This window comes from Amblyomma mixtum, chromosome 1, assembly GCF_055824585.1.
Source record: "Amblyomma mixtum isolate Tamu chromosome 1, ASM5582458v1, whole genome shotgun sequence".
NCBI lineage: Eukaryota > Metazoa > Arthropoda > Arachnida > Ixodida > Ixodidae > Amblyomma > Amblyomma mixtum.
Genome location: NC_143012.1, coordinates 69,449,368 through 69,476,366, shown reverse-complemented (window position 1 = coordinate 69,476,366; position 26,999 = coordinate 69,449,368). Strand labels below are relative to the sequence as shown.

Genomic DNA, 26,999 nt, shown 5'->3' with positions numbered 1-26,999 from the left:
TGTCGCTATCTCTCTAGAGATCAAAGAAACAGACACCCATCTCAAGGCGGCTCGAAACACATGCTCGCCGGTGCCGCTGTATGTCTGGAACAGGTCGCCCTTCAGTAGAGCTAACGATGGCGTGGTTTGAAAACGGCGGAACGACGCACGCCCGGACGCGGCATTTCGCAGATGTGACCATGCGGGGCTGCTTTTACCCTTTTGACTGAGCGCACCACCGCCCCTGGCGTGCGGACATCACTCACGATTCGAGTGAGTGATTTTCCAGGGGGGTGCAACCGCCCCCCCTTGCCCCCCCCTCCGGACGCCCATGACTCCTTGTAAATAGTCGTCTGTGTACATAAAACCTATATCAGTGCTCGACAAGAGTCCCTGTCTTTCCTGCAAGTCTCATCCTACTGGCTCAGTACTTCGTTGGAAGAGAGAAGAACGGAGGGACAACCTCTCCGTACAAAGAAGAAGAGAAAAAAACCACCCTTTACTCCATCCCTTACGACACCACGCCTGCCACTCCTCTTCGTAATTCAAGCGTCCTAAGAATTATAAGAATTAGCCGTTCCGGCCACCAGTTCAAGCAGCGAGAAAAATTTCAGCGCTGCCGGAATCGTAATGCAGGAGCGACGACTCCAGGATTTTCAAACACACTACACCTTCAGACGCCACTGGATGGGGGGATTGACAAAAAACCACAAAAACCCTCCCCCAATCCTTAAGCAAACGCATATATCGCTTCGTAAGGGGGCCCCACCGGGGTGGAGGAGGATTCCTGTTTTTGCAGCTCGACAAGCTTTCCTACCAACCGATTCGGCTAAACGAAGTTACATTAGCTGGGGGCCCGTCTCCTCGTTTCGGTTTTCTCGCTTCATACGTTTCACTCGAAGTTCCATTGACTGTGGTTCCCATTTCCATATAATAAGCAGGTTAGAATAAATGGGCCCCCTTCTCCTGTTGCCTAAGTCTCTCCCCCCCCCCCTTAATCCAGCGCTGGACAAGCAGACGACTCCTGCCGCGTACGCCGCCGCTGGGCTAGCAGACGGCGGAAAGAATGCGTGACGCGGGGTCACTTTAGGGCAGTTCAGTTTCCCAAGTTGGGTTGCCGGCGGCCCGCAGAGCTACTGCCCGTTTCCGCCGCTTTCACTGCTGTAGCAATGAGCCTGAATGAGGATAAATAAACATGACGCCATTTTTGGGCTCCATCTCTGTGGGTAGTAAAAAATTTACTCCCTTTTCACTCCAAAATAACTCCCTTATATAAGGGAGTAAATAAAAAACACCATACATATGGAGTAAAAAAAACCTCCTTTTGGGTGTGCGTTAGAGGACAAGCCATTTACTCCCTTTTGGGTGTTTTTTTGCTAACAGTGTGGAGTAAATGCTGGTAAATCCTCATTTTTACTCCATTATTCCCTCATGGGAGTAAAATGGAGAACAGTCCACTTTTTACTCCCCACTCATGGAGTAAATGTTTTCACAAATGGAGTAAAAAGGGTGGCCGCCACCATTTTTACTCCCTTTTGGGTATATTTTTGTTTGCATTGTACGGAGAGGGAAATGGCAGGTGTGAAGTTAGGATCCAGGAAGAGAGCAGAGTGGATCGGGAACAAACGCGAGTTAACGATATCCCAGCTGAACTTAAAAAAAGAAAACGCAACGGCTAAGCTACTGCTTAACCTGAACAACTCAGCAAAAAGATGCCCCCACGGCGGTATTCTCTCCGCACTTCGGCTTTGCGAATGCGCTGTACATCCTTTAGCAGACAGTTAGCCAGCGGCGGCTCCTTGAATAGGAGAAAGCTAGTCCGGACGCTTTGCTCTCCCGAACATATGCCGAGTTCCCAAGTTCAGTTTGACCGTGAAGCCGCCAGGCTTACGCGTTCTGACCATACCTCGGCACTATGAGAGGTACGTAGCTCAATCGCACTCATACTCATGGCACTCACACGTACATTCACTCACTCACATTCACACTCTTGTCCACTCGCACTCACAACCATCCACTGGCACTCATGACCACTGGCATTTTCACAACCACTCACTCACACAACTACTCAATCGCAATAACAACCATTCACTCATGCTCATGTCCACTCACTCACATTCCCGTTCACTCACTGTTTCCTTGTTTGCTGACAAGTTCTGCCTCACAACCATTCACTCATACTCGCACTCAATTCCGCTCAACCAGTCACTTACACTCGCACTCATGTCCACTCAGACTCGTAACCACTCACTCACACTTATGACCACTCGCAATCACAACCACTCACGCTCATGACCACTCACACTCACAACCACTCAATCCCACTCAAAAGCATTCACTCATGCTCATGTCCACTCACTCACATTCCCATTCACTCACTGTTTCCTTGTTTGCTGACAAGTTCTGCCTCACACATGGCTGGAGTTTGCCATTGCTCGCCAGTTTTCTCACGTTGGCGCGCGTGTCTAATCTCTGATGCTGAATGCAGCTGATTCGACGGTACTATGTCTGCCATGGCCAACGTAACGTGTAGCAGTTTTACGCCCCGCGCGAAATCCGCTCTGAGCCGCGATGATGACGCTGCAGCCATTGGCGAGTCAGGAGCACTCGTGAGGCTGCCGAGGGGCCGATCACGTGATCATCCCGTGCGCCCGCCTCGCGCTCCCTTTGTCGTCTTCAGAGCACGCTCACCCGTGGCGTTATTTTATTGCGAAAGCAATACTACGCTAGGTTTTGAGCCTTCAGCGTGGCGCGGCGGTAGTTACGGTTGACCTTTCGTGGAGTGACGTCATACCACCCGCGAAAAAAAGGCCCCCAGCTCGATCCGTCGGCGGAGGGCGGCGGTAGTCACGGCGGTGAGCCTCGCGCTCCTCTCCCCAGTGGCGCTACAGTCGAGGTGACGTCATACCAGCTGCATAAAGAAAGGGCCCCCAGCTCGATCCGTCGGCGGAGGGCGGCGGTAGTCACGGCGGTGAGCCTCGCGCTCTTCTCACCAGTGGCGCTACAGTCGAGGTGACATCATACCAGCTGCATAAAAAAAGGCCCCCCAGCTTGATCCTTCGAAGGAGCGCGGCGGGTAGTCACGGTGGATCTTTCTCACTGTGTGCAAAGATAGTTTGCCATTTGCTTTCGCAACCTACCGGGCTTAACCAAGCTAAGCCTCTGCCAATTTTTATTTATTTGCCGCCGCGGTGGCTCAGTGGTTATAGTGCTCGGCTGCTGACCCGAAAGACGCGGGTTCGATCCCGGCCGCGGCGGCTGATTTTCTTTGGAGGAGAAATTCTAGAGGCCGGTGTACTGTGCGATGTCAGTGCACGTTAAAGAACCCCAGGTGGTCGAAATTTCCGGAGCCCTCGACTACGGCGTCAATCATAGCCTTAGTCGCTTTGGGACGTTAAACCCCATAAACCAACCGACCATTTAGTTATTTATTTAGTTATTCATTTCGTGTACCCTCAGGGCCACAGGAATTTTTGAGAGGAGTGGTTAAATAAACTAAAAGAAAAACAACGCACAGCGCAGCAAAGTAAGTAGTAATACAGAAATGATGGCTCCTAGTTATATAATGGGATCTTGATCGGCTGGTTAATAGAATATAATACAATACATACAGTGCAGCAATACAGTGAAAAAAATGCTGGTGCATAAAAAATGAAATAAGGGCTCCTAAAGTTATGCAGTGCTCTCTAATATGGTCTTAAAGCGTTGGTTGTCAGTAATTGTAGCGGTTGATGCGGGGAGGTGATTCCTCTCAGCAGCTGTGCGGGGAAGCCATGACTGAAACATGGCATTGGTTTTGCATAATGGAATTCTGACTTTGTTCTCGTGATCTAGCCTTGATGAAATGTATTGGGGAGGGGAGGTCAGTTCGTCGCGAAGGGAAGGATGCTGAAATATCTTGTAAAAAAAAGTGAAAGTCCAAGGGCTTTACGGTGGGATGCTAAATATGGCAGGCTAAGATTTAATTTTATTGCAGAAATGCAGGCAGCTCGATTATAATTACAAAGAATAAAACGAGCAGAACTGTTTTGTATTTTTAGGGACGGGCCATCGTGGTTGGACTCCCTCTAACAGCTTTTCACTGCAAATAAAAAAATTGGCATTAAATGTCAATTACGCTATCGCGTCGTACCATTAAGGCGGAGCCCCAACGTCCCCTACATTTTTTTTCTTCCCTTCTTTTTTCTGACACTTCGAGAGGTCACCGTTGGGCCTCGTAAGGTCTAAGTTGTTTCCTCCGGCATGATTGAAGCTAGGACGTCATTTACTCCCCATTGTTCTAAGTGCAAAAACACATGCTGTTATAGCTGACCCGCCTATGTGGCACAGTGGCTATGGCATCTGGCTTCTAGGTCACTGTGGCTGCATTTCGATGGAGGCGAAATGAAGGAAACGCCAGTGTGCTACGATGACATCATCGGAATCAGCGTAAGTACGTCCGCTGCAGAACGAAGGCCTCTCTCATCTCGCTCCAGTTTCCCCTGTCATGTGCCAGCTGTGGCTATAGCCTAATGGGCACTGAAAGCTCCCAGGGACGCCCTGCGGATGTTCAGGCTGTCTGCAGGACGTCCGAGGGAGGTTCAGTGCCCACCGGGTAGGCCCGTAAACTTCACAATCTTCGTCCTCCAACCTGGCTCGCTGCTTGGGATCCACTCCGTTACCCCTAAGGACGATTGGTAACATTCCTTTTGCATTAAATGCATGCCCTGCCCATTTATTCTCGATTCCTTCGAAATTGTTAACTCGCACTTTTCCTGAACCATTCTACTTCGCTCCGGTATCCTTTACATGGCTCACTCCGCAGTTCGCAGTTTAAGGTCAAGCCTTTTCGTTAGCGTATACAAGTGTGTCTCATAGGTGTATACGAGATGTTACCGTAACAAATATTACCTAAATAAGGCTCCGGCTTAATTGAAACATTCAGAGAGAGCCATGATGTAACTAAGCCGCAGCCTTGTTTATACAGCAATTTTTCCCCTTGCCTTCATTCCTTTCTCTACTACCGCGTCCCTCTATCTTCTTCCCCATGTTCTTTTATTTCTTTCTCTCTTCTATTCTTAAAGGAGTATAGACACCTAACTTTTGGGTGCGTGGCGGAGTGGGTGAGGGAACAAACGCTGGTTAATGACATCCTAGTTGAAATCAAGAGGAAGAAGTGGGCTTGGGCAGGGCATGTAATGCGAAGGCGAGATAACCGCTGGTCCTGAAGGGTAACGGAGTGGATTCCGAGAGAGGGCAAGCGTAGCAGGGGGCGGCAGAAAGTTAGGTGGGCGGATGAGATCAAGAAGGTTGCGGGGATACGGTGGCCTCAACTGGCGAAGGACAGGGTTAATGGAGAGACATGGGAGAGGCCTTTGCCCTGCAGTGGGCGTAGTCAGGCTCATGATGATGATGATTTTCCTACGCCCGCTAAACCATTAATAATCGAATTTCTTCCTTTTGCCGTTTCGGTTTCAACAGCCGAACGATGACTGTGACGTCAAAGCGTCGCTATAGGTCGACGTGAGGCATGAAAAAGCCGCAATGCAATCACTGCTTCTACATTCGTTGTCATTCCGACCCTTGACGAAGGCCGGCTTCAACACTGTATATAGTGAATCAAAAAGATGCAGCAGCGATTATATTGCAGTTTTTCCATGCCTCACGTGACGTATAACCTCAATTTGACGTCAGAGACATTGTTCGGCTGATGAAACCGGGAGACAGAGAGACACACTCACCGTGTGTCCGGGCAAGGGTAGGCTAGCAGCACAGGTATTTGGCCCAATATAGGAAAATGATGCTTTCACACTGTTCCCATGTAGAATCGGCATTTGCCAATTCATTTCTAATATTTGGCCGATTAATTGTGTTGCTTGGGGAACCCGTTGCGGTCTTCTAAGTCTTTTGATTTGGCCAGCGTATAGGACTACGATTATCTATACTACTGTGTTGTGACTTTATACCCAGCAAACGAAAAACCTCTCAGAGACGTCTAGCTAGACGTCTCTGAGAGGTTTTTGGTTTGCTGGGGAGCACTAGCATGTGCAGGCATTTTAAGTGCCGTCTTGACTGCGTTCGTAACCGTGGTGTGGCCCGTATTAACCGGCCCCGGGCTAGGTTGTGAAATGGAAGATGGTACGCGTTGCGTCCGACTACAAACGCATCACTAAAAGCCGGGCTGTCGGTTTTGCTGTGCACGTAGTTGTGTCCAGCAACCATTGTGATCAGACGCGTCAGTTGCTGCTTATCCAGAGTATTTGTGGTTTATGATGGCTTGTATCTGTAAACCGAGCGCGCGGGCTCTCATTACTGGCTACGGCTGTTGCTACGACCGTGATGGTCGGGTCTCTAGGCTGGGGTCAAATGATTGGGGCACCATTCTGTCCTCCCTATCCGCAGCCTCCTGCAGTGTGTCTTCCGCCTCCCCGATACAGCCACTGTCTACCCGCAGGGTGATGTCGTCCGCGTAAATCTTAAAGTATATTTCTCGGTTCATCAGATAGCGGCGCCAGGGCTATGTTGAGCAGCAGAGAGGAAGTTACAGCTCCTCGGGGCGTCTATCGGCGCATCCTGTGAAAAGATTGGCTGTGGTTTGACTAATGGCCATCCCGAGTAGAATTGCGGAAGCAACGGCGCGGCAATCGCAGCGGCGGCGGCACCTCTGAGGCACCCGCGTAGCAGACGAGTCGGCGGTGGCCCCAGCGCCGTAGCTGTGCGCTGTGTGACGTCACTCCTCCCGGAGAATGCGGCTCCGTGCTGCTCTGACGTCACTCGCTCCTCGCGCATGCGCAGTTGGGGCTCTCCGGGGCTCCGCAAAATCGCTCACACCTAGTGTAGAGTTGCTTGCGCAAGAAAATGCCTTGAAGTAGTTCCATGCTCTGACCGCGCAATGCGTTTCTGCCGGTGTTCGCAGAGCGTGGTCATGTCCCACAGTGCCAAAAGATTTTTTTTTTTTTCTGGGGGGGGGGGGGGAATTTGGGGGTTAAAAATGCTCGTGTGTTAGGTGTTCTTTTCCGTGTGTGCAGTTGTGTTTCCTTGGGCTGCAGTACGATATCTTGCGCTGATAGCCCGTGCCGAAATCCAAACTGTCTGGGTAAGAAAGCGAAGTGGGGCTGCAGGTTCCTTACAAAAACGCGCACTGAGATGCAATGAACTATTTATGGAGTATATGTGAAGTCTAAAAAGGTATATTAGTACCCAAATCCTAATGAGCTTGGTCCATAAAAAGTCATTACGTTCTTGACTGATACGACCCAATAGAAATTGAATTGACTACAAGTGAATTAAAACTCAAGCAGCAAAAAATCTATTTACACCCGATTTCTCACGAGTCACTAAGAAGTTAATATGTTCTTGACTGATATGGCCTAATATATGGTCTGCTTTTCATATATTGCCTGCTTTTCCATATGGCCTGCTTTTCCAAATATTTTCTGTGTTATTTGGATTACTTGACTTTAATTTCCCGTCAAACTTGTAATCCTTGTTTTTTTTTCGTTATGTTTTTTTATGTTCACATGCCTTTGTATGGCCGCTTCACACCACTATCTCCCCCCCCCCTTATGTAATGTCCCAGACGGGATCTTTAAGGGTTCAATAAATGATGATGATGATGATGATATAAAGTTAACTGACTGTACCTTAATTAAACTCAATCAACAAAAGTTAAATTTACAGCCGATTTCTCACTGATTATGGAACCCACCACAACCACAGCTTAAACGATTCACATTTAAGCTGAACAGATTTTATTCATATTATATCGGCTATGGGAGAGGTCACGATGTTGAGTTGGTTGTAGGTAATGACTCGAAAAATACTGTTCATGAGGTCACTTGGCAATGCAAAATCTAACGTATAACTGAAATTCTTTTTTGGTACCAAGAGAAATGGAGGCGTGAAACTTTCTCATGTTGGAATTAAATTGCACAACGTAGCAGAGAGCTAACTTGTGTTACTGATTAATAAATGTGAGAGCACATGTAACGGTGTGGAGGTGCAGCCCTGGGTGTTTCTGCGAACACTTCAAAAAAAAATTTGAAAAATAGGCTTTTTGGGGTAAAAATATGGTTTGTGCGGTATAGTATTACCAGTGTTGGCGTACACCAGAGAACCGGTCAATCGTCTTAAGTAGTAAGCTGGTTTACTAAATTTTAATAACCTTTTAACTACTAGAGTTAGACGCCTATAGTTGCAATTAGAGATTTGTAGCCGGCCGTTAGTAATAGCTATATCAGTTTTTAGAATTTCGAAAGCGCGATTACCCGTGGCGCTGGAGTGAATGCTTTGCCTACATGCTTTCGAAAGCGCATGTATTTTGTCGAGCCACAGCGGCGAGTGTAATCGCGTTTTCCAAATTCTAAACACTGATATGAATTACCATAGTTCTTAGAACTGTGCTATTACTAACGACCGACTACAAATCTCTAATTGCAACCATGCAGTTGCCTATCTCTGATACTCAAGAAGTTAGTCATCATAATTTAGTTTACCAGCTTAATAAAGACAATTAACCGGCTTTCCGGTGTACACCGACACTGCCGCAAAAGTCATATTTGTACCCAAAAAAAACCTATTCTTGAAAATTTTTGAAGTTTTCCCTGAAACACCTGGTATTTATTTTATTTGGAGACACTGTCAATCCCATTAGGGATTTTTTACAGGAGTGGGTTCATTTTCTCATATAGGCAGCATTCACACATATGTACACAAATGTAACCGAAGACTAATACATCAAAAAGGAGGCAAGCTCACGAAATAAAATGGCATTATTTTGATTGGTGCATGGAGTAGAAATATACATGCTGTTAAAATGCCTTGTGCGACCAATATTCGACACCTCCATTGAGAGACCAATATTCAGCTTATTGTAACATGTACAGCCTTTGTGAAAAGTTTGGAGCCCAGGGGGTTTGCTTCTCAAGCGTCTGGTTCGTAATGCATCTCCAGCGCTCCAAATTTGCTGAAGGTAAGATGATTTCTGGTCCTGCCTCCTCCAATGGGTAGGGCTGCCACGAACGCTTCAGGAGACCCACTGCGAGGCTTAGAAGCAAAACCCATGGGCTCTAAACTTTTGACAAAGACTGTACCTTGCGCCCGCGCCTCGCGGACTTCCTAACGCCGTTCAAATCAAGCGCGCAGACTGGCAGGTCACATGACAAGACGAAAAAAAAAAAATCCGGGCACTATACGCACACCACGCCGTCCGTTTTGTCGTGTGTGCTCGGTCGTTCAGGCATGGGTTGTGTGTCATTGTTTCCAAGATCGATGCTTCAAACTCGTGCTCGGGTTGACTGATGATCGTAGCTTTTGGACCCGCTTGCATAGTACAACTTCCAGCCCTTTGTGAAAAAGTGACCGCGCCGGGAAGCGTGCTGGCTTTTCGTCTTGACGGCACGTTGGGCTTCAACGATTGAAGCCGCTGCGTCATTTATCTTACCGGAAGCGCGTTACAAAAGAAGAAGGCGGTTACTGGAAGGCGTCGAGTCTTCGTTTTCAGGTAAGACCCGTAATGCTGCGCAGGAATGCGTGCAATTTGCCACCGCGCAAATTAACCGGCTAGCTCTAAGGCGAGAAGAAACGGAAGGGATGCGCGCTGTCGTGTTTGTTACCCCTAGACATAGTGCACGGTTATTTCTGCGGTGGCAAAATGCACTCTGCATTGAGTCACTAACTAGCTGACCTGTCTATGTTCACAGTGTATCCGTTTCGACGCGAACGCCGTGAAAAAATGTTAACAGTAGGGGTGTGCGAATATTCGGAATTTTCGAATATAATTCGAATATTATATTTTTAGTATTCGTATTCGATTCGAAATCCAGGTATTCGTGTTGTTTCGAATATTCGACACGACGCGAACATTCGTATCTAGCCGAATATTCTATTGCGAGCACCGGCGAGCATCGACAGAGGCATAACAACATGGCGGCGCCCAGAGCAATGCGTAACTATATAGCGTAACGTTGGGCCATGCAGTAGATGACTGCACTGGAGAGCTTCTTTGTGGCTATACCTGCGAAGCTGGTATAGTTAGAGTTGTGCACGAAATACTTCGCAATACGAGCCAGTTCAGTGCCAATTGAGAGGGCATTTTCTGTGGCTGGAGAAGTCGTTTCAGCTAGAAGGGAACTACTTCTGCCTGACCATGTGGAGCAGCCGGTTTTCCTTCACGACAGCCTTTTATGTTCATCCCAGCAACGCGCTTTTGTGCTTTTGGCAAGCTAGCCTTGATCAATGCGGTGCACTAGCCATCTTCTCTGATATTTCCACTCTTCTAAGAACAATGTTCGAGACTTTGATACTTTTTATGCAGCCACACACACCTTTTGTACTCATTTCATCACTGATAGTTGAACTGTGATGTTCTTGGCGCTCATATAAATGTTTTGTAGTGGTTAAATGCGTATGTCCTTGATTATTCGATATTCGACACACACCTTTTGTGCTCACTTAATCACTGATAGTTGAACTGCGATGTTCTTGGTGCTCCGATAAATGTTTTGTAGTGGTTAAATGCGTATGTCCTTGATTATTCGATATTCGATTCGATATTCGGAACCAAGTATTCGTATTCGATTCGTATTCGAAAAAATTGATATTCGCACACCCCTAGTTAACAGACCACTGCGGCGACCCGCATTGGGGGAAAGCGAAAGCATTGATGCCTCCTTCGCACTCGTAGCCTCTCTTTCCTTCACTTTTGACTGTTTGCCTCTCTTTTTACTTCCAATTTTAACGTCTATCGCTATTTTCACGTTCTCGCACTACATGCACGTCCGGCGCTATTTTGACATCTAAGTGATCTGTTGTCTTCTGATTAATTATTTACTCCAGATCAATCAAATTTGGTGCAAAACGTTATTTTATCATCCTATGTCACTTGGTTGTGTTTTCCCTCCACAATTTTGACGCCTCGTACTGTTGTCACGTCCTCGCACTATATCGACGTCCGATACTATTTTGACGCCTTTGGGACATTTTTGGCTCTAATTAATTAACTAATTACTCCACAGCGACCACATTTTGACGTGCATCATCCTCACATCATCCTCGATCACGCACAGTCATTCTTTTTCGCTTAACTCTCACACGAATTGAGAAAACGCCGCCGACACGTTTTGCGGACACGAAACTATCGACTTAGCCAAGTAATGCTTTCGCTTTAATAACCTAAAATTATTGTTCGATGGACTTGTGCACTGCTGCCTGCGCCCATGTTTTTCATCACTATCTGCTTGCTGTGGTTTGCCGATAGCTCACGCCACTTGGCCTGTTTAGCGTTGCATTATGTGCTGCGCGTATATGCGTCGGTATAGTTGCTTGATGTGGCTTTGTGCGCTTTGAACACACCTATGCGAGACGATTACACCGGCAAAAATGTGGCCTCATGAGTTCAATCAAGAGCTCAGCGTTGACACTATGTTCTATCACAGTTCCATGTACATGCAACACATAATCTGCTGCAATACATTGCGAGATCCACACTGTAAAAAGCCTGTGAGAAGTAGGCCTGTAACGGGGTGGCGACACAAACAAAGGAAAGTCAGGTATCGTTAGAGCACTGGAGGGTTCACAGGAGCAATTGAATTATGTAACGTACTGCAGCGGAAAACGGCGACAAGTCGATATCTTGTACCGTGGCAGGCGCCCGTGAAAGAGCAGAAGTCAGCAGAGATCCAGCGATGATGGCAACCAAGCGGTCGTCACTCACCGCCGTTATCCGACAACTGACTAAAAGCAGACGAGACGCTAGGCGGCGGGGCGGATTGCACAAAATGGTGTTTTTTTACTCCATTTCGGCACTGGTGGATTATTTGGCACAGTCAACTCCCTTTCTAGACTGCACTGTAAACAAAAATATACCCAAAAAGGAGTAAAAATGGTGGCGGCCAACCCTTTTTACTTCATTTGTGAAAACATTTACTCCATGAGTGAGGAGTAAAAAGGTGGACTGTCCTCCATTTTACTCCCATGAGGGAATAAGGGAGTAAAAATGAGGATTTACCAGCATTTACTCCAGTCTAGAAAGGGAGTTGCGCCAAATTGTGCGAGCAGTTAGCTGACGGCAGCATCCGATCACGACAGCTGGCATAGCACCACAGCGCAAAACAATGCAACAAAGCTATCGCCAATACCCGCCGATCAGAGATAATGGGATTCCACACAAGCCGATTTTCCTCAAAAACGGGTTCCGCTGTCACCCGATAAGAGCGCAACGAGGTGGCCTGTCAGCATAACATCGACCAGGCAGCCACGGCGCTGTCGGAGCAACCAGGTAGTAACAAAAGGCGAGGCCTTTTTAACGATCCCTGCGAAATGTGAACACCGAATACAGCGTCTACTCAGTCTCGTCCTTTAAAAACGGGGCAGCTATAATAATCAGTGCTGGGACGCTACGAATCTACCGGTACCAAGCCTGGCCTCCAGATGGCAGGCACGAAAGAAGATCTCCGGAAGAACCTTACGAAGTGTGGCGAAGATCTTATGCTTGCAATTTATCACTGCCGGTGACGTCTTCGCTGCAGTTGCGGTGACCAGAATTTCACGATAAAGCCCCGCAGTCACGGTGGTTGCACTACGTCCGCCATATTCCACAACAGAAGCATTGTCGCCAGACTGCTGCCTGCCGTTCTCGTTGAAGTCAGCGAGTTATGAATGTAAGGCCGTTGTGGGATGCAGAGAGCAGTCGCAGAACAGTTATGTAACGTATTGAAGTTCCGGCTAGTTTATTGTTCAATATTCGTTGTCCCGTCTTGTAATTTCTTCTGTCTGCGTCTTTATTTTGCTGCGCTGTTGAGAGGCTGGGACCCGAAGAAAACCCACCGGGAGATGTACTGAGCGTTGTGTCGTGCGCGTGTTCAGCTTAGTACATGTGTTAAGCGGTAACCGCATGAGGCGATATTCCTTCGCGATGCGTCGCGCGATGACGACGCCGTCGCCCACCGCTGGCGCAAACCGCACGAAGCGACTCGGCGTCGGAGCGGCGCGTTTTCACTGTTGCTCGACTGCTGCCACTTCAGCGTTCAGTCATTTTGCGTTAATTAACGCGTAGAACAACGTTCCTAAGGCTCCACACAAGATAAAACACAATAAAATTAGGAGTCACTTTGGCGACTAAAGTGGTGCTAGGCGAAAGCCTGAGTATAGCATTCTGCCACGAATGTGGTTGTGAATGATGATTCAAGTGCTACCAGCGAATGACGCGTCTATTGGCTGTCTGCGTGTGTTACTGATGTGTGGTTAACATGTTAAGCTTCGCCTGTAAGAGTGGAACGCGACAGCGTCTTGCAACGCTGCCAGGGAGTCCACAGAACGCCATCGCCAATTCGGCTGTACGCCTTGAGGACGGTAAATTTATTTTTTGAGGAAAGGAAATGTATCTCTCTCGCATATCTGGGTGGACACCTGCACCTCGCCGTAAGGGAAAGGGGGAAGATAGGAGTGAACGAAGACGCCGTATTAGCTAGATGCGCCTTTGTTCATTCCAAAATCATTCAGCTGGCATTACGGAGTGGCTAGCGTGCTCGTATCGCACTCCGGAGACCCTGGTTCGATTCCCCAACTCGACCAATTTCGTTCTCGGTTTTATTGATTTATGCGGTCTAACTAGAAAGGTTAATTAGGCTATTTCATATTTATATCATTGAATATATATCCATCGTGTTCTGTCGTTCACCTGTCAAATGTTGGAACTGTCTAGGATGTTCGACACAACGTATATGAAACGAGCAACGTCGAACTGAGTGGGGAAGTACGTGGTGGTGGAGCGAACGTGGCTTCGTACTTATCTGTTTTTTCCGCAGCGTCTCCTTCCGCGGACGCTGCGACGCGCGTCTTTCTTTTCTTTTTCTCTTTCTTCTGACCTCTTCATTCTCCTCTATCTTAATTAGGCTAATTGATTAATGAAGCAATTAACTCAACGCAGTCCCACTTAGTTGGAGCATCACTATACGATCCCTTTGATTGGTTGCATGGTTACTAGCCAAAGTACAATTGGCCCCATTTGAAATTCGCGCACTGTGACGTCACGAGCATTTCGACCAATTGAAAAGCGTGACATTTTCTGTCGACAACTTCTGCTTACAACGATGAGGCATTAAAGGCTTCCGCCTTAAAAAAACATTGACAGAAATATATGTGGGAAATAATTTTATTTTTGTCCAATACGCAAAGTCACGCGACAGAAAAGCGCACGCATTTTTTCCTTCCTCCATGAGCGCGCGCTCTTTCAGTCTGCTGCCGGCCTCCCCAACGTCTTTGTCCGCCATGGTACGCCGACGGAAACTCGCAATGCCTGTCTTTCTACTATCCCCTCACCCCTTTCCTTTCACTTCTACACACTGCCTGCTATCCTTCATTTCCGCTGCCCCAGCTCAGGTGCTTCCAGCGGCGATAGCAGATGCCGGGGTAGAAAAATTCTTTTACCTTCCATATTCAATGCAAAATAAAAAAAAACCACTACACAACCGCCTGCCATGGTGAGGGCACGGCCGGTCTCAACATAAGGCCTGCGGGCTGTTACTTCCCCCCCTGAGCTACGTCACGCGAAAGAGGCCCACATAGAAGTTCCGTGCAGCACGTCTCGAAGCTACGACCAGCGCACTCGTGTTGAAAATGAGGCCTGGAAGGTACACAAATGAGGCCTGGACCGAGAAGTCAGAGTGGGGGACGAAGGAGACGACAATGCGATCCGTTCTGGTAACACGTGACACTTCCTTCACTGCCTGGGGGAAAGTCATGGCATGTCGCGACATGCTTCCGAACGCACATTTTTTTCTAGACGTTGACTGTCCCTAACCTCGTGCTGCGCGTGCGGTTGTGTCCGAGACGATCTTCTAGTGCCATCGCTGGATTACGGAATGTGGATTATGCTTCTGCCAGGATATGCCTAACAAGTGCTGCGTGCCCAATTGCCGGATTATAACTACAAATCGGGTCCCAAAAACCACGTTTTCAAGTTTCCCCGGCATGAAGAAGAACAGAACGCCTGGATTAGGGCAATACCACGAGAGAACTTAGTTGTATCACCGCAGTCCAGGGTAAGATGTTCGAAACTTCCTTATAGAATAGTTACTTTTGCAAACTACGAAAAACTTATGCTCATGCATTGTAAAAAAAAAGTGTATTTAAACTAGCAGCTGGTTAGCATTGTGGGTAGCGAATGCAGACTTTCAAGAAAACTGTTGCCAAGCTACAACTGCTATTTAAACAAAAATTTAACCTCCTTCTCGGTTTGCGAGCTTCACTTTATTAAGGCTGACATCGTGCGAGAGGCCTCCCACATCGACGAGGTTACAGGGCGCACCACCACTTCACCCCTTTCGCATCTGCGCCTGCGCCCAGGTGCAATCCCTTCAAAGTTTCCGGGATGCCCGTCTTACACTTCTAAGCCAAGCACCTCAAGGGATGACCCAGACTCGAAGCGTATGCGTCTTGAGGCTGCTGCTTTGAGGAAAGCGCTTGAAGAGTCAGCTGAAGTGCTCCGCGAAGAGCAAGAAGCAGATAGGATTCTGAACCTAAAAGACTGGACGGAATATATAGGAAGCAAAAAGTCTGCATTCTGGCATGCTATTGAAGGAAGTGAACGCCATATTTTAGTGCACATCACTGGAGACGAAGCTCCATGCATCAAATATTCAGTTGCAGTAAAAGCCGACCTTAGCGTGACAGTTCACTTCGTAAAAATGCCAATAACAAAACTAGGCACCAATTTCTCAATCCCAACAGTAGCAAACAGCAAGAAAGCAATGGTGGAGCTACTTGAGGTCATTGAAAAAAGCAGTGGCGACCTCAGTCAAAGTCCTGAATCTGCTAAACGACGACATCTGCAAGCAGATTCTTCTCCTGCTGGAAAAGTTATCTTTTTCGCCCACAGATGAGAGCACCAACATCATACAATTTCTTAGCGAGCAATTGAAGCTACTCTCAATGAAAAAAGTTCGGAGACGCTACTAAGCCGACTTCATGATATTTTGCTGCCTACTTTTCACTGTATCGCCTCACGCATACCAATATATATCCGCGGATCGGGAATCATGACTCTGCCGCACCCAGTGACCATTCGATCAATATGCTCACCGTATGGCATGAATCCTCAAGTCGAACATCAGAGTGAATCGTTCCTCCGCTACATGGCCGGAAGAATCACCGACTTGAATGTTCGCCAACGTTTTGTGACACTGATGGTGGACGAAAGTCACATCAAGCCTTATTTCGATTATAAAGGAGGCAATATTACAGGTGCTGCTCTGAACAGCTCGGGTGCAGCAACCAACGCACTTGTCTTTATGGTGCAGAGCCTCTTGTGCCAATTTGAGGAAGCCGCTCACATCGTCCCTGTCCAAAAAGCTGATTCAGAGTATCTGCACAAGTTGCTGTGGAAAGTAATATGTGGCCTGGAAGAAATTGGCTACAGGGTAGTGTGTGTTGTAAGTGACAACAATGCCATCAACACAAAGGCTATGTCTCACTTCTCGTCACCTCCTTCTAAACAAATTGTTTATTCGCATCCATCGGACCCTGCAAGGCCTCTTTTTTTGTAATAGACCCGGTACACATACTAAAGTGTATACGCAATAATTGGCTTAACCAGAAAAACGACCAACATTGTTTCTACTTTCCCGAGTTCGAAAAAGACCACACTGAAGGACAGCGAATGCTCTCTGCGTCATTTGCTACCATCAGGAATCTATACAACTTGGAGTGCGAGAGGCTGTTAAGCTATGGCTACAGACTGTCAAGAAAAGCTCTCAATCCATCGAACATCGAACGACAAAATGTAAAGTTGGCTTTGCAAATTTTCAATGAATACCTTCCTCAGGCCCTGCGAGCCCTTGGGATGAAGCACAACCTCTTATTTTTCGAAGGGACTGCCACTTTCATTGAGTTGGTGGTGAAATGGTGGAAGATTGTGAACGTGAGGACGCCTTGGAAGGGAAAAAGGCTTAGAGACAAGTTGCAAGAACCAGTGTTTAATTCGGAAAATGACATCAAGATTAATTTCCTTCACAATCTCTTGGCCTGGTTGGATGAGTGGAAAGGCAAAAGTTTGGACAGCGGTACGCTAACAAGAGAGACCCATGCCGCTATCGACCACACAACATATGCTTTTGTGGAGTTTACGAAGTACTGCTTCGAAGAGCTCAAGCTATCATATGTCCTTCTAGGAAAGATCCATACCGATAGTCTGGAGGAGCGCTTCGAAAAGTACAGGATGCTAGCTGGATCCCAGTATCATGTGTCGATGAGGCAAGTGTATGAATGTGAAAAGAAGATACAGCTACAAAGCACTTTGCCAGCCATAAGTAAGGATGAGCGATGGGATGAGCTTCACTTGCGACCAGACTATCCACGACCTAGCCTAAATGTAGTGGTGACCGAAGATGCACTGTCGGAACTAAAAGACATCGTCCCGGTGCTGGTATATGTGGCAGGCTATGCAGTGTACGCAACACTTAACAAGCTCAAGTGTACAAAATGCAGGGATGCGCTCACGGAAAAAAGGACGACATCAATATCCGACACGGATGGGCGATACGACCTTGTGAAGCAACTTGACAGGGGCGGGCTTGTTTACCCAGCAACATTTGCCGTCAACGCTGTCGCACACAACTACGTAGTTGTTAAGCAGCTATCAACAATCAAGGACTTTTTCATTTAGTCACGGACCTCACGCTTGAACTTCTCGCCGGTGACGATTCCTCAGAGTTTGACACCTGCGAGGATGGCCACAAGTGCGAAGTTGTTCTAAAACACCTCTTGTGGTGTAGCACGAACATTTTCCTCAAGAACTACTGCTGCAAGATGAACGACAAAATATTGGATGCCAACGCCAAGGCGAAAAAGAGAAAAGCTGAGACTCTGCGGAATAAGGCAGCGGTTCCGTTGTAAATAGCAACATGAGTGTTTTATATGTCAACTTCTAAACCCACTTGTTATGTTGTAAATACTTAAACTGTGGCAATGTATGTACCTGTATCGAAAGCGATCGTATTCATGTAAAATATGACCCTAGAACAAATACATGTATCTCCAATAAAAATACACATACGCAGTTGTGAAAGCTATTCGAGAGTTTTTGATTCTTCATTTTCGCTATGCGCTTCATAAAACCAGGTGAAAAAAAGGAAAAGTTTTAAAATATTGGCAAATTTATTTCAAGTAATGCATGAAGAAAAACATCTACTGAGAAAGTCGAGAAGGCGCAATGCGATAGAGGTGCTGACATCAGTGCTTAAACAATCTTTGCACAGATGGTTTGCGGCTAGTGCCTCAAAATAAATTCCGCGTAAATTGTCTGCTATTCATTCCAGTATTTTAACTAAAGAAAAAAATGTGGACTGATAAATGTAAGCTTATTTCTGCTAGTTGATTCCGGTCGCGATTCCTTAAGCTCCGCCGTAAGTGGCGGCGACTGTGGGCCTCTTTTCGTGACGTCACGGGTGGAGCACCGGCCGTGGTGAGGGCTACGTCGGCTGCGTCTCCGGTGAAAAAAAAAAACGGCTCGGAAGTTGCGCACCCGCAAGACCTACCGTCATTGGCTAGTCTCGCGCGGCACTTCCGGGCGATATTTTCTGCAAACCCAGAAACCGGGCGACGCAATGAGCGACAGTGGTTCGGCGGCCCTCATTTCATCGCGCGGCGTGTCGCCGGTCGCAGTCTACAGGTATTTCGAATGTCATGACACCCTGCGCGCCCATATATATACTAGCTCACTTACAAGGAAAGGTCCCAATTAAGTGAAAAATTACCCAAAGAATGAGTTCTTGGGAAGCCTATACTTTTTATTGGTCTGGTTTTGAGAATAGATGTAAGCATTACAGATGACAGCCATTAAGTTTGTCACAGCACCAGACGGGGGATGTTCAGAGGAAGCGGTCATGTACATCAAAATGATCCGCTTTCTCCTTTGTTACACAATTCAGTGACCCCTTATGTTAAATCCCCATTGTTCCTTACTTCCCTTAAACCATCTGTGCTTCTCACTAGCTGCTACGTTTTTGCGGGACATTCAATCTAAGAAGTAAGGCCTTTGTGTGAGGATATTAATGGGCCTTACGAATAGGCTCAAGGGCGCCCGCAGAACTTTTTCCAGGGAGGTGCACCCGATGGCCGGGTATAGGGGAGGCGGTAGGTTAGCACCAAAAAGGAACTATTTGTAGTATAAATTGCACACATGAAACAAAAATTAGGGCTAGGCTTGGAGAACAAACAGAATTTATTAATCAACAAAGAATTGAACTCAATAAGCAAAGTCCGATAACTTAATATCACCTAAGAGTGCTAATCAAGCTGTGTAGTTGTTTTCGACTAGTGCATAAATAACCGTAATTCCATTAGGGGGGGGGGGGGCAGTCGCCCCACTTGCCCCCCCCCCCCCCCCCCTTCTGGACGCTCATGTCAAGGGCCGTTGGCATACTCCTCTAAGCCACTAATAAGGATGAGGAAGTTCAGACCGGGAATAAAAACGATGTCTGAGAAATGCAGTGAAAGTATGAGTAGTTTATTTCAACCCGACTTTTCAGACGCTAGCCTGCCGTGGAACCGCTCCTTCAGTTGAAATTCTTCTCGTGCAGAGGACGATGACTCCCATCTCAAAGACTGTGGATCTCACCCATGAAAAAAATGCGGTTGCTTTTTCGATCCCTGATGTAGTAGATGAACGGGCGATCCACGGTGAACGGGGTGATATCCGGTGGAGGTCCATCCGCCGAACTGGTGGTCACTGCGGGCTCGACGGTTCCTTCTTCACTGACCTCAAAAGACGCTTTGTGGAAGGCGGCCGAGATGTAGGTCGGCGTGGTCGCGCTGATTCCGCTGAAGTCGGCCCACTCTCCGAAGACGACGTTGAGCCCCAGGGCTCGCATGGTGGGCACCAGGTCGTAGCTGACGCTCACGTTGAACTTGGGCAGGCTGAGCGCTACCAGACACGGGCTGAGACTCCTGCCGAGGTCTTCGAGAACCGCAAGCGACAGGTCGTCCCTGAGCTCTGCGAGCTCCGTCGCGGAGTCCGGAAGCAGCACCACCATGGCGAACCTGTTTCCCGTGCACGGGATCTCCACGGCGGCCGCGCCGAGCTCGTCGAGTCGAGTGTAGGGGAAGTGGCTGGTGAGTTGCATCATCGGCTTACTGACCTCGGTGGTACCCAGGTTGAAAAAGGACTTGTTCCCTGAGTCCCACGGGTCGAACATGGTCAGCCAGGTAGCCTTGAAGTGGACGGTGTTGGACAGGAAGAGAACCATGCCCAGCGGCTCATCTTCGGGCAGGATGCTGTCGATGTTTTCTCGCTCCAAAGCATTGACCTCCGCGGGGTCGACTCCGAAGCTGGCGAAGTCCACGGACATGAGTTCTGCGCCAAACACATCGTGCAGCTGCTGCATGTAGCTTTCGGACATTTCGAAGCTGTCCTGCACCAGGACTATGTTGTCCACTTCCAGCGTCACGTTCGAGTACGTGCGCTCGAGGAGGAGCCTGTACGCCTGGAGGAGCCAGGGCTTGTCCGTGAGGCCGACCTCGGTGTGACCCAGCACCGATGACAGCTGGTCTTCCGAGCTCTCCGCGGCGCCGGCGTAGGCCATGGCGAAAACGGCGGCGATGTAAGTCGGCGAGAAGAACACGTTGGAAGAAGGATCCTCCGTCGCCAAGCGCTTGAGGAGGTTCACAGCGAAGTGGTTGTGAGCTTTCACGAGCGGCGCACCGTCAAACAACATGGTGGATGTTTTCCGAGGTCTGGAGGTCGCATGTAAGGCGCCTCTTTTTATACCGACTGGCAGTGGTGTTTTTTTTTTTTTGCTTTTTCCCCCTTCCTCTGCGGTGGCCAATGGGAGTTTCGATTTTTACCCCGGCCAGGCACAGCGAATGGCGCCTGAAGAATTTTCTCTCTCGTGAAAAAACGCTGTTCTGATTGGCTTAGCTTTGAAGCACGAGCGTCAAGCCAGGCGCATGATTCATCCTAGCAGGAAGAGCAAGAAGGGCGCGGTACACTTCAGTCCAGACAATGGATCGCCCCCTCCCGACTGGGACGCGCACAAAGCCGCGGAAAGACCCAGCTGTGCCTTTTTTCGGGAAATTCCAGTGTGGGAAAGAATGCTCTGCTGCCAACTCTCGAGAGACGCAGCCATAGATTATTTGGTGACCTCACCAAGGGCACAAAGGAGTCTGTCTTTGAGGCAGATGGACAGATGTCAGCAGATGTTACTCTGGGTAGGCATATTAGTCAGCGTTCCTTTCCTGCCAGGCTTCACGAACGTTGGCTTGACTATCTGGCGGATATTTCTGGGAACGGCGAAGTGGTCACCTCTAAGAAGTCTCGTCTACCGAGAACCGGATTCATGCTTTCGCTTTGTGCGATAGATAGGTGCAATACACAGATGTAGAACTAAGGTCCCTAAATCGGCTTTAGTAGATGGGCTGCGGTGTCTTGCACCTGACACTTGGACTACCTCGTCTCTTGCTGGTCTCCAGTGATGACTTGACCCAATTCGGCGGCGAGGTGCTATGTATATTGATTTACGAACCCCCAGGCCTTTACAGGCATTGCACGAAAATGTAACTACAGAGAGGAGTAATTGTTTCTATTTATAGAAAGAAAAAGGAACAAGGGTCGAAGGGGGTAGGCTCAGCCTTCCAGCCAACTTTTCGGCAAACGGATGAAGACAGGGCGCCTCTGGTCGAAACGTCGGCTGGCGGACATATTTTTTGTCGACAAAAGTGCCCTCTTATCGGCTTCTCTTTGTTGTGGATCCCTGTTTATAAAATGCTAGGCGAAGAAATACGTGGTTGTGCGTAAAGAAAAAAATATTACTAATACAATTCGCGGTATACACTCCTCACCCGGTTCACCGAGGCAACTTTGGTTGGAATTTTTTTCAGATTGCGCCTGCACCAGGTGCATCGAATTATTTTGGGAATTTCAGGCCATATTGGCGGATATTGAACAAGAAATTTTTGCACAGTCCACAAATAGTTTTCACGTGACGTCTCACTCAAGAACGAAGCGTTAAATGCCCCTCAAAGGGGCCCCCTCCCGGCCTATGGGGTGTACCGATTCCCTCCCTAGACAGATTCCGTTGGATCTGCTAGTGTGAAATCGGGGTAGGGGGGCCAAGGTTAACCACAGCTTAAACTAGGATTAACCGTGGTGTCATGAAAATTGGGCATGGAGAGCGCGTCGCCCTATTTTGCCGCTTTGGTCATCGCCTCCCATTTGGCGAAGAGACAGTACATTTCTATCCGGCTTGAGTGCAAGATTATCTCCAAAAATATTATTTAAAAAGATTCATGATTATCTTCAGGGAGCAATCACTGAACGTTGAGCTATTTTATTCCAGCGAAGTAATACAGATAATGATTTGCAGATTATACTATGCATTTTCGAGCTTGGCTACGCCTCATGCGTCAAGTACACATTTCGAATTCTGCTTATCCCTAGCTTTGACATGAAGGACAGGCTGGTGGGGAGGTGACAGCTTTCTAATTTGCCCACAGTCACGTGTGTGTGATCCATCCATCTGCCCCACTAATCCCCGGAATGCATTCACTTACATTCTGTAAATTAGTATCCTATACCGTCTACCGCTTGTGGTTCTAGCTGACCGACCAGCCGCGGTTGCTGTCTACGTAGTTATGGCATTCGTCTGCTGGTCACAAGGTCGTGGGATCGAATCCTGGCCGCAGTGTCTGGTTTTCGTGGAAGGAATGCAAAAAAAAAATTGCCAATTGTTTAGCTCTGGTTAAACTGGGTAAATTGCGTAAGGAATGGTATGCGCGTCCTTCTAGCGATTCTTCCGCGTGTTGCCTTCGAATGGTAGCATTGCGGCGTTCCTAAGCGTTGAGGGGTTGAGATTCATCGGCTTCATAGCCTTTGGGAAACGCGCCTTCAAGACCGCAACGTTGAACCTGTCGTTTCGCCCTGAATTAATTTTAGCCAAATGTTGCTGGAGGTAACGGACATTTACAAAGAATTGGACTTTTTACCGGATTGGTTTCCTCTCCTGATGCGCTGTATATCCTTGCCTACCTTTTAGTTATAATACCCATTCTACCTAACAAATATTCATAAATCAGGGTGCCAGAGAATTCCTAGAAAAAAGACCCGTTTATTGCTTTGAGTTACAAGAATTACGCTTCTAGCGCACACAGGATGGCTTGCGCTACCACTAGCCACCCTGGCGAGTAAAGAAAGGGGGCCCAAGAGCATGGTGGAAGAGGCTGTGAGAGAATAATTTATTTTCAAGCTTGGTGCGTGCCAATCAGGTTGGACAACGTAGCTCGAAAAGCTGCTGTGGCACGGCTAACGCATCCATAAAGTGCTCAACGGAGCTATCCTCCAGTGAACTGATCAGTCATATCTGAAGTAATCGTTGCACTCCACTTGCGAGGGGACTGTTGGGCTGCATTCGAACAAATTACTCGTCCTGCTCTTGCACGATGGCCTCACGAAGCGCGAAGCCCGCAAAGAGATGCATGATAAGTTTATATGGCCATCACAGAACAAAAACAAAAATGATTAAATAACACCAAATTTTGCGAAACACAGTCTGCGTGAAGACACTAGCAACATGATTTACAGTATAATTTTTAATTTATGCTTAATAACCAACACCACATTAGTTGCACAAAGTGGAATTTAATTTACTAAACTTCCTCGTACCAAATGGTTCATTTTTAGTTTGATGCGTCGTGTCGAGCAAAAAGAGAAGGCGACCACGTGAACGGCACGCGCCGTTCACGTGGTCGCCGTTCACGTGGTGTTCAGGATTTCACGGGAGGGAAGTGGACGTGGTTCCGGCCACCTGGGACCAGGCCAACGAGGACAAAGAAACATACACCAAGTGAACCCACCCGAAGAGGAAGCGAAGCCCCAGGAAGAAGACCAAGAAGCAGGCAAAGAACAACTTCCCAGAAGCAAGCTCAAGTTCTTCAGAAGGAGGGCCCCTAACAAAGCGCGCCTGTCTTAATGACCCTCCACGCCTAGCTAGTTCCAGCGAAAACGAGTCTGACAGGGACGAGGAGAAAGGCATGCCATCCCTCTGCGAGTTCTGTGGGGGCAAGGCATGTGACTGAGTTTGTTTCAGACAATAGTTATGACTCATCTCCAGACTACCCTAAGGCATGCCATCCCTCTGCGAGTTCTGTGGGGGCAAGGCATGTGACTGAGTTTGTTTCAGACAATAGTTATGACTCATCTCCAGACTACCCTCTCACCTCGCCTGTGGTGGAATTGGAGGAGAACCCTTCCATAGTCTGACTAACCGACCACCCTCCCGATCCCCCCCCCCCCCACCACCACCACCACGACTTTTTTTCTTGTACTAGGCACGCTGAACTGTCGCGCCCTCTCGAGGGCAGCTAAGCAAGGGGAAGTCGACACGTCATTCGAAGGGGAACTTCGACACGTCATTCGGTACGAAATCGTACTGGAGCTTTGGCACAAGGGACGGGGGGGGGTCGCTCTTGTTTTCCTTCGCGACAACGGAGTGAAGGTGCTGCGCCATGACCGAGATATTGAAGGTCGCTTCATTTCCACGTTTTTGAACAACGGCATGCGTGTGTTGAACATCTACGCACCTTTCGGCACGTAAAGCCCTGGTGGTTATAAATGAATATATACCAGGTGTTCCAGCTAAATGTAGCCAAGCTTTTAAAAAACACGGGATGCCCTAGCCGTCTGAAACCAACTGGGGGTTCTTTAGAGTCGCGTGACCTAGCCTGGAACATTTTTTTTTCGTTTTCAAAGTTAAGTAATTAGTTAATCATAATAAGCTAACTTTAATTTTTGACTTGATGAACAAAGTGTCAATGGAAAAGTTGCAGATCGTTTTGAAAATCAGCTGACTGAAACATTTGCAGCAAAGTACTATTTGCGTAAAATAGTTTTTTTACCGGCCGTTAACCGTAGTTCAGACAATAAAAAAAAGCTTCCACATGACAACCGTGCCACTTCAACGTCCCAAGATGCACCTTAGAGAACAAAATTCTGTTTTCCTGAAGTCCTCACCTCGATGAGACTTTGGGTGCACATTGGGGCAGAGACGCGAGCGAACAACTGGTCACGTGTTAACTTTCTTTTAAGGCCGATAAATGAAGCTACGCAAATCGTACCGTGATGGAAAGGGCACTACTGCCGGTTTTTCGAGGCGAAAACATTTCCATTGACACTTTTTTTCTAAAGTCTATAATTAAAAAGTTAGCTAAATAAGCTTAACTAATTTACTTTGATGAATGAAAAAACTACTCGAGACTAGGCCATGCGACTCTGAACAACCTTTAGTTGGTTTCCCTGGACTAGGACACTTCGTCTTTTTTAAAAGGTTGGTTACATTTAGCTGGGACACCCGGGAAATAGCACCTCGCCGCCGAACTGGGACAAGTCATCACTGGAGTCCAGCAAGAGACGAGGAAGTTCAGGTGTCAGGTGCAAGACACCGCAGCCGATCTACTAAAACCGATCTAGGGACCTTAGTTCTACATCTGTGTATTGCACCTATCTATCGCACAAAGCGAAAGCATGAATCCGCCGTTCTCGGTAGACGAGACTTCTTAGAGGTGACCACTTCGCCGTTCCCAGAAATATCCGCCAGATAGTCAAGCCAACGTTCGTCAAGCCTGGCAGGGAAGGAACGCTGACTAATATGTCTACTGTTGTGAACGTGAATTTTCCTTGAACTACTGATTATAATGTTACATCGCCTTATCTACGAACCTGGCCAACGAAACGAGCTCGTACAGCAAAAGGAGACGACAAGCACAGCGCCGGATTATGAAAAAGTTGGCTGAGGCTTAACTTGGTTAAGCCTGGAGAATGCGAAGCATCATCGTGTCGTGTAATTTGGAGGCGCACAACCACATCGACGGCGCGAGGTGGGCCCCCGTTTCTCCACTGTCGTGACGTCATCGTGTCACGTGGTGTGGCATCATCGTGTCACGTGATTTGGAGGCGCACAACCACAGCGACGGCGCGAGGTGGGCCCCCGTTTCTCCACTGTCGTGAAGTCATCGTGTCACGTGGTGTGACGTCATGTATCACGTGATTTGGAGGCGCATAACCACGGTGAAGGGCTGAAGTGGTAGCTAAAGAAGTATGCTTCGCATAAAATGGGGGCCCTGGGCTAATGCGGATGTAGGCCCCCTCTCCCTCTACTTGCCCCCTCTTTCCTGCTCCCCGCTACACGACTAGAATATATGCCATGTTTCATTTTAATTCCAACAAGTAAAAAGAGCGAAGGCGATCAATGGGATTCATGCAGAAGTAACGCAGTAGCATTAGGTTTACAGCGAAAAAAAACACCAGGCGACTTTTAGAACGCCCGACACGTGTGCGTATGTGGCCGAGCGCCGAACGCCACGGAAGAGCCACGTGGGCCGACCGACAACTTGCGGGGCTGCAGTGCAGCGCGCCGCCTCCTCTCCTCTTTCAGTGACGCCGTACACAAGCCGACAGACGGGTTTTCCTTCGCAGCGCTGTTTTAATGCTAGCGCATCAAGGAAAAGCAGGCTGAGCTAGCTTCCTGAAGCTGAGATGGGTGCTCCGGCAGCGACTAGGAAATAGAGACACTCGTTAATTAGTGCCCGAGAGGGTAATATTAAAAGTTATTAAAATTAATTTGATCACACGATGAACTTTTACTACTGCCCTCGTGGGGAAAATTTGAAAAGGAGAATTAAAGTCCCGGCTCAGTGGTTAAATGCTCGGCTGCTGAGCCGAGTACCCGGATTCAAACCCAGCCACACGGCGACCGTGTTTTGATGGAGGGAAAATGCAAAAAGGCGCCCGTGTGTTGTGCTATGTCAGAGCGCGTTAAAGATCCCCAGGTGGTCGAAATTATTTCTGAGCTCTACACTACGGCACCTATTTTTATCTTTCATTCACACCTTCATTCTACGAAACCAATACTTAGAAAAAAGAGCGAACAAATAAATTGTCCCGGCCGCGCCGATCGCATTTCGCTGGAGGCGGAATGTTAGAGGCCCGTGTAATATGCGACATCAGTGCACTTTAAAGAACCCGAGGTGGTCGAAATTATCCGCGTCCTGTATAG

The 26,999-nt window shown here is 48.0% G+C and overlaps 3 protein-coding genes across 3 annotated transcripts in view; 2 read left to right on the top strand and 1 right to left on the bottom strand.

Annotated features, from left to right (window-relative positions):
* The window catches only part of LOC149366670 (flap endonuclease GEN homolog 1-like), a 517,650-nt gene that overhangs the window by 437,712 nt on the left and 52,939 nt on the right, over positions 1 to 26,999 (top strand). The window lies entirely within an intron of this gene.
* The window catches only part of LOC149366671 (flap endonuclease GEN homolog 1-like), a 170,030-nt gene that overhangs the window by 108,511 nt on the left and 34,520 nt on the right, over positions 1 to 26,999 (top strand). The window lies entirely within an intron of this gene.
* LOC149366673 (iripin-8-like) lies at positions 19,554 to 20,669 on the bottom strand. The gene has a single exon (XM_089563182.1). The coding sequence runs from the start codon at positions 20,667 to 20,669 to the stop codon at positions 19,554 to 19,556; it is 1,116 nt and encodes a 371-aa protein (XP_089419308.1).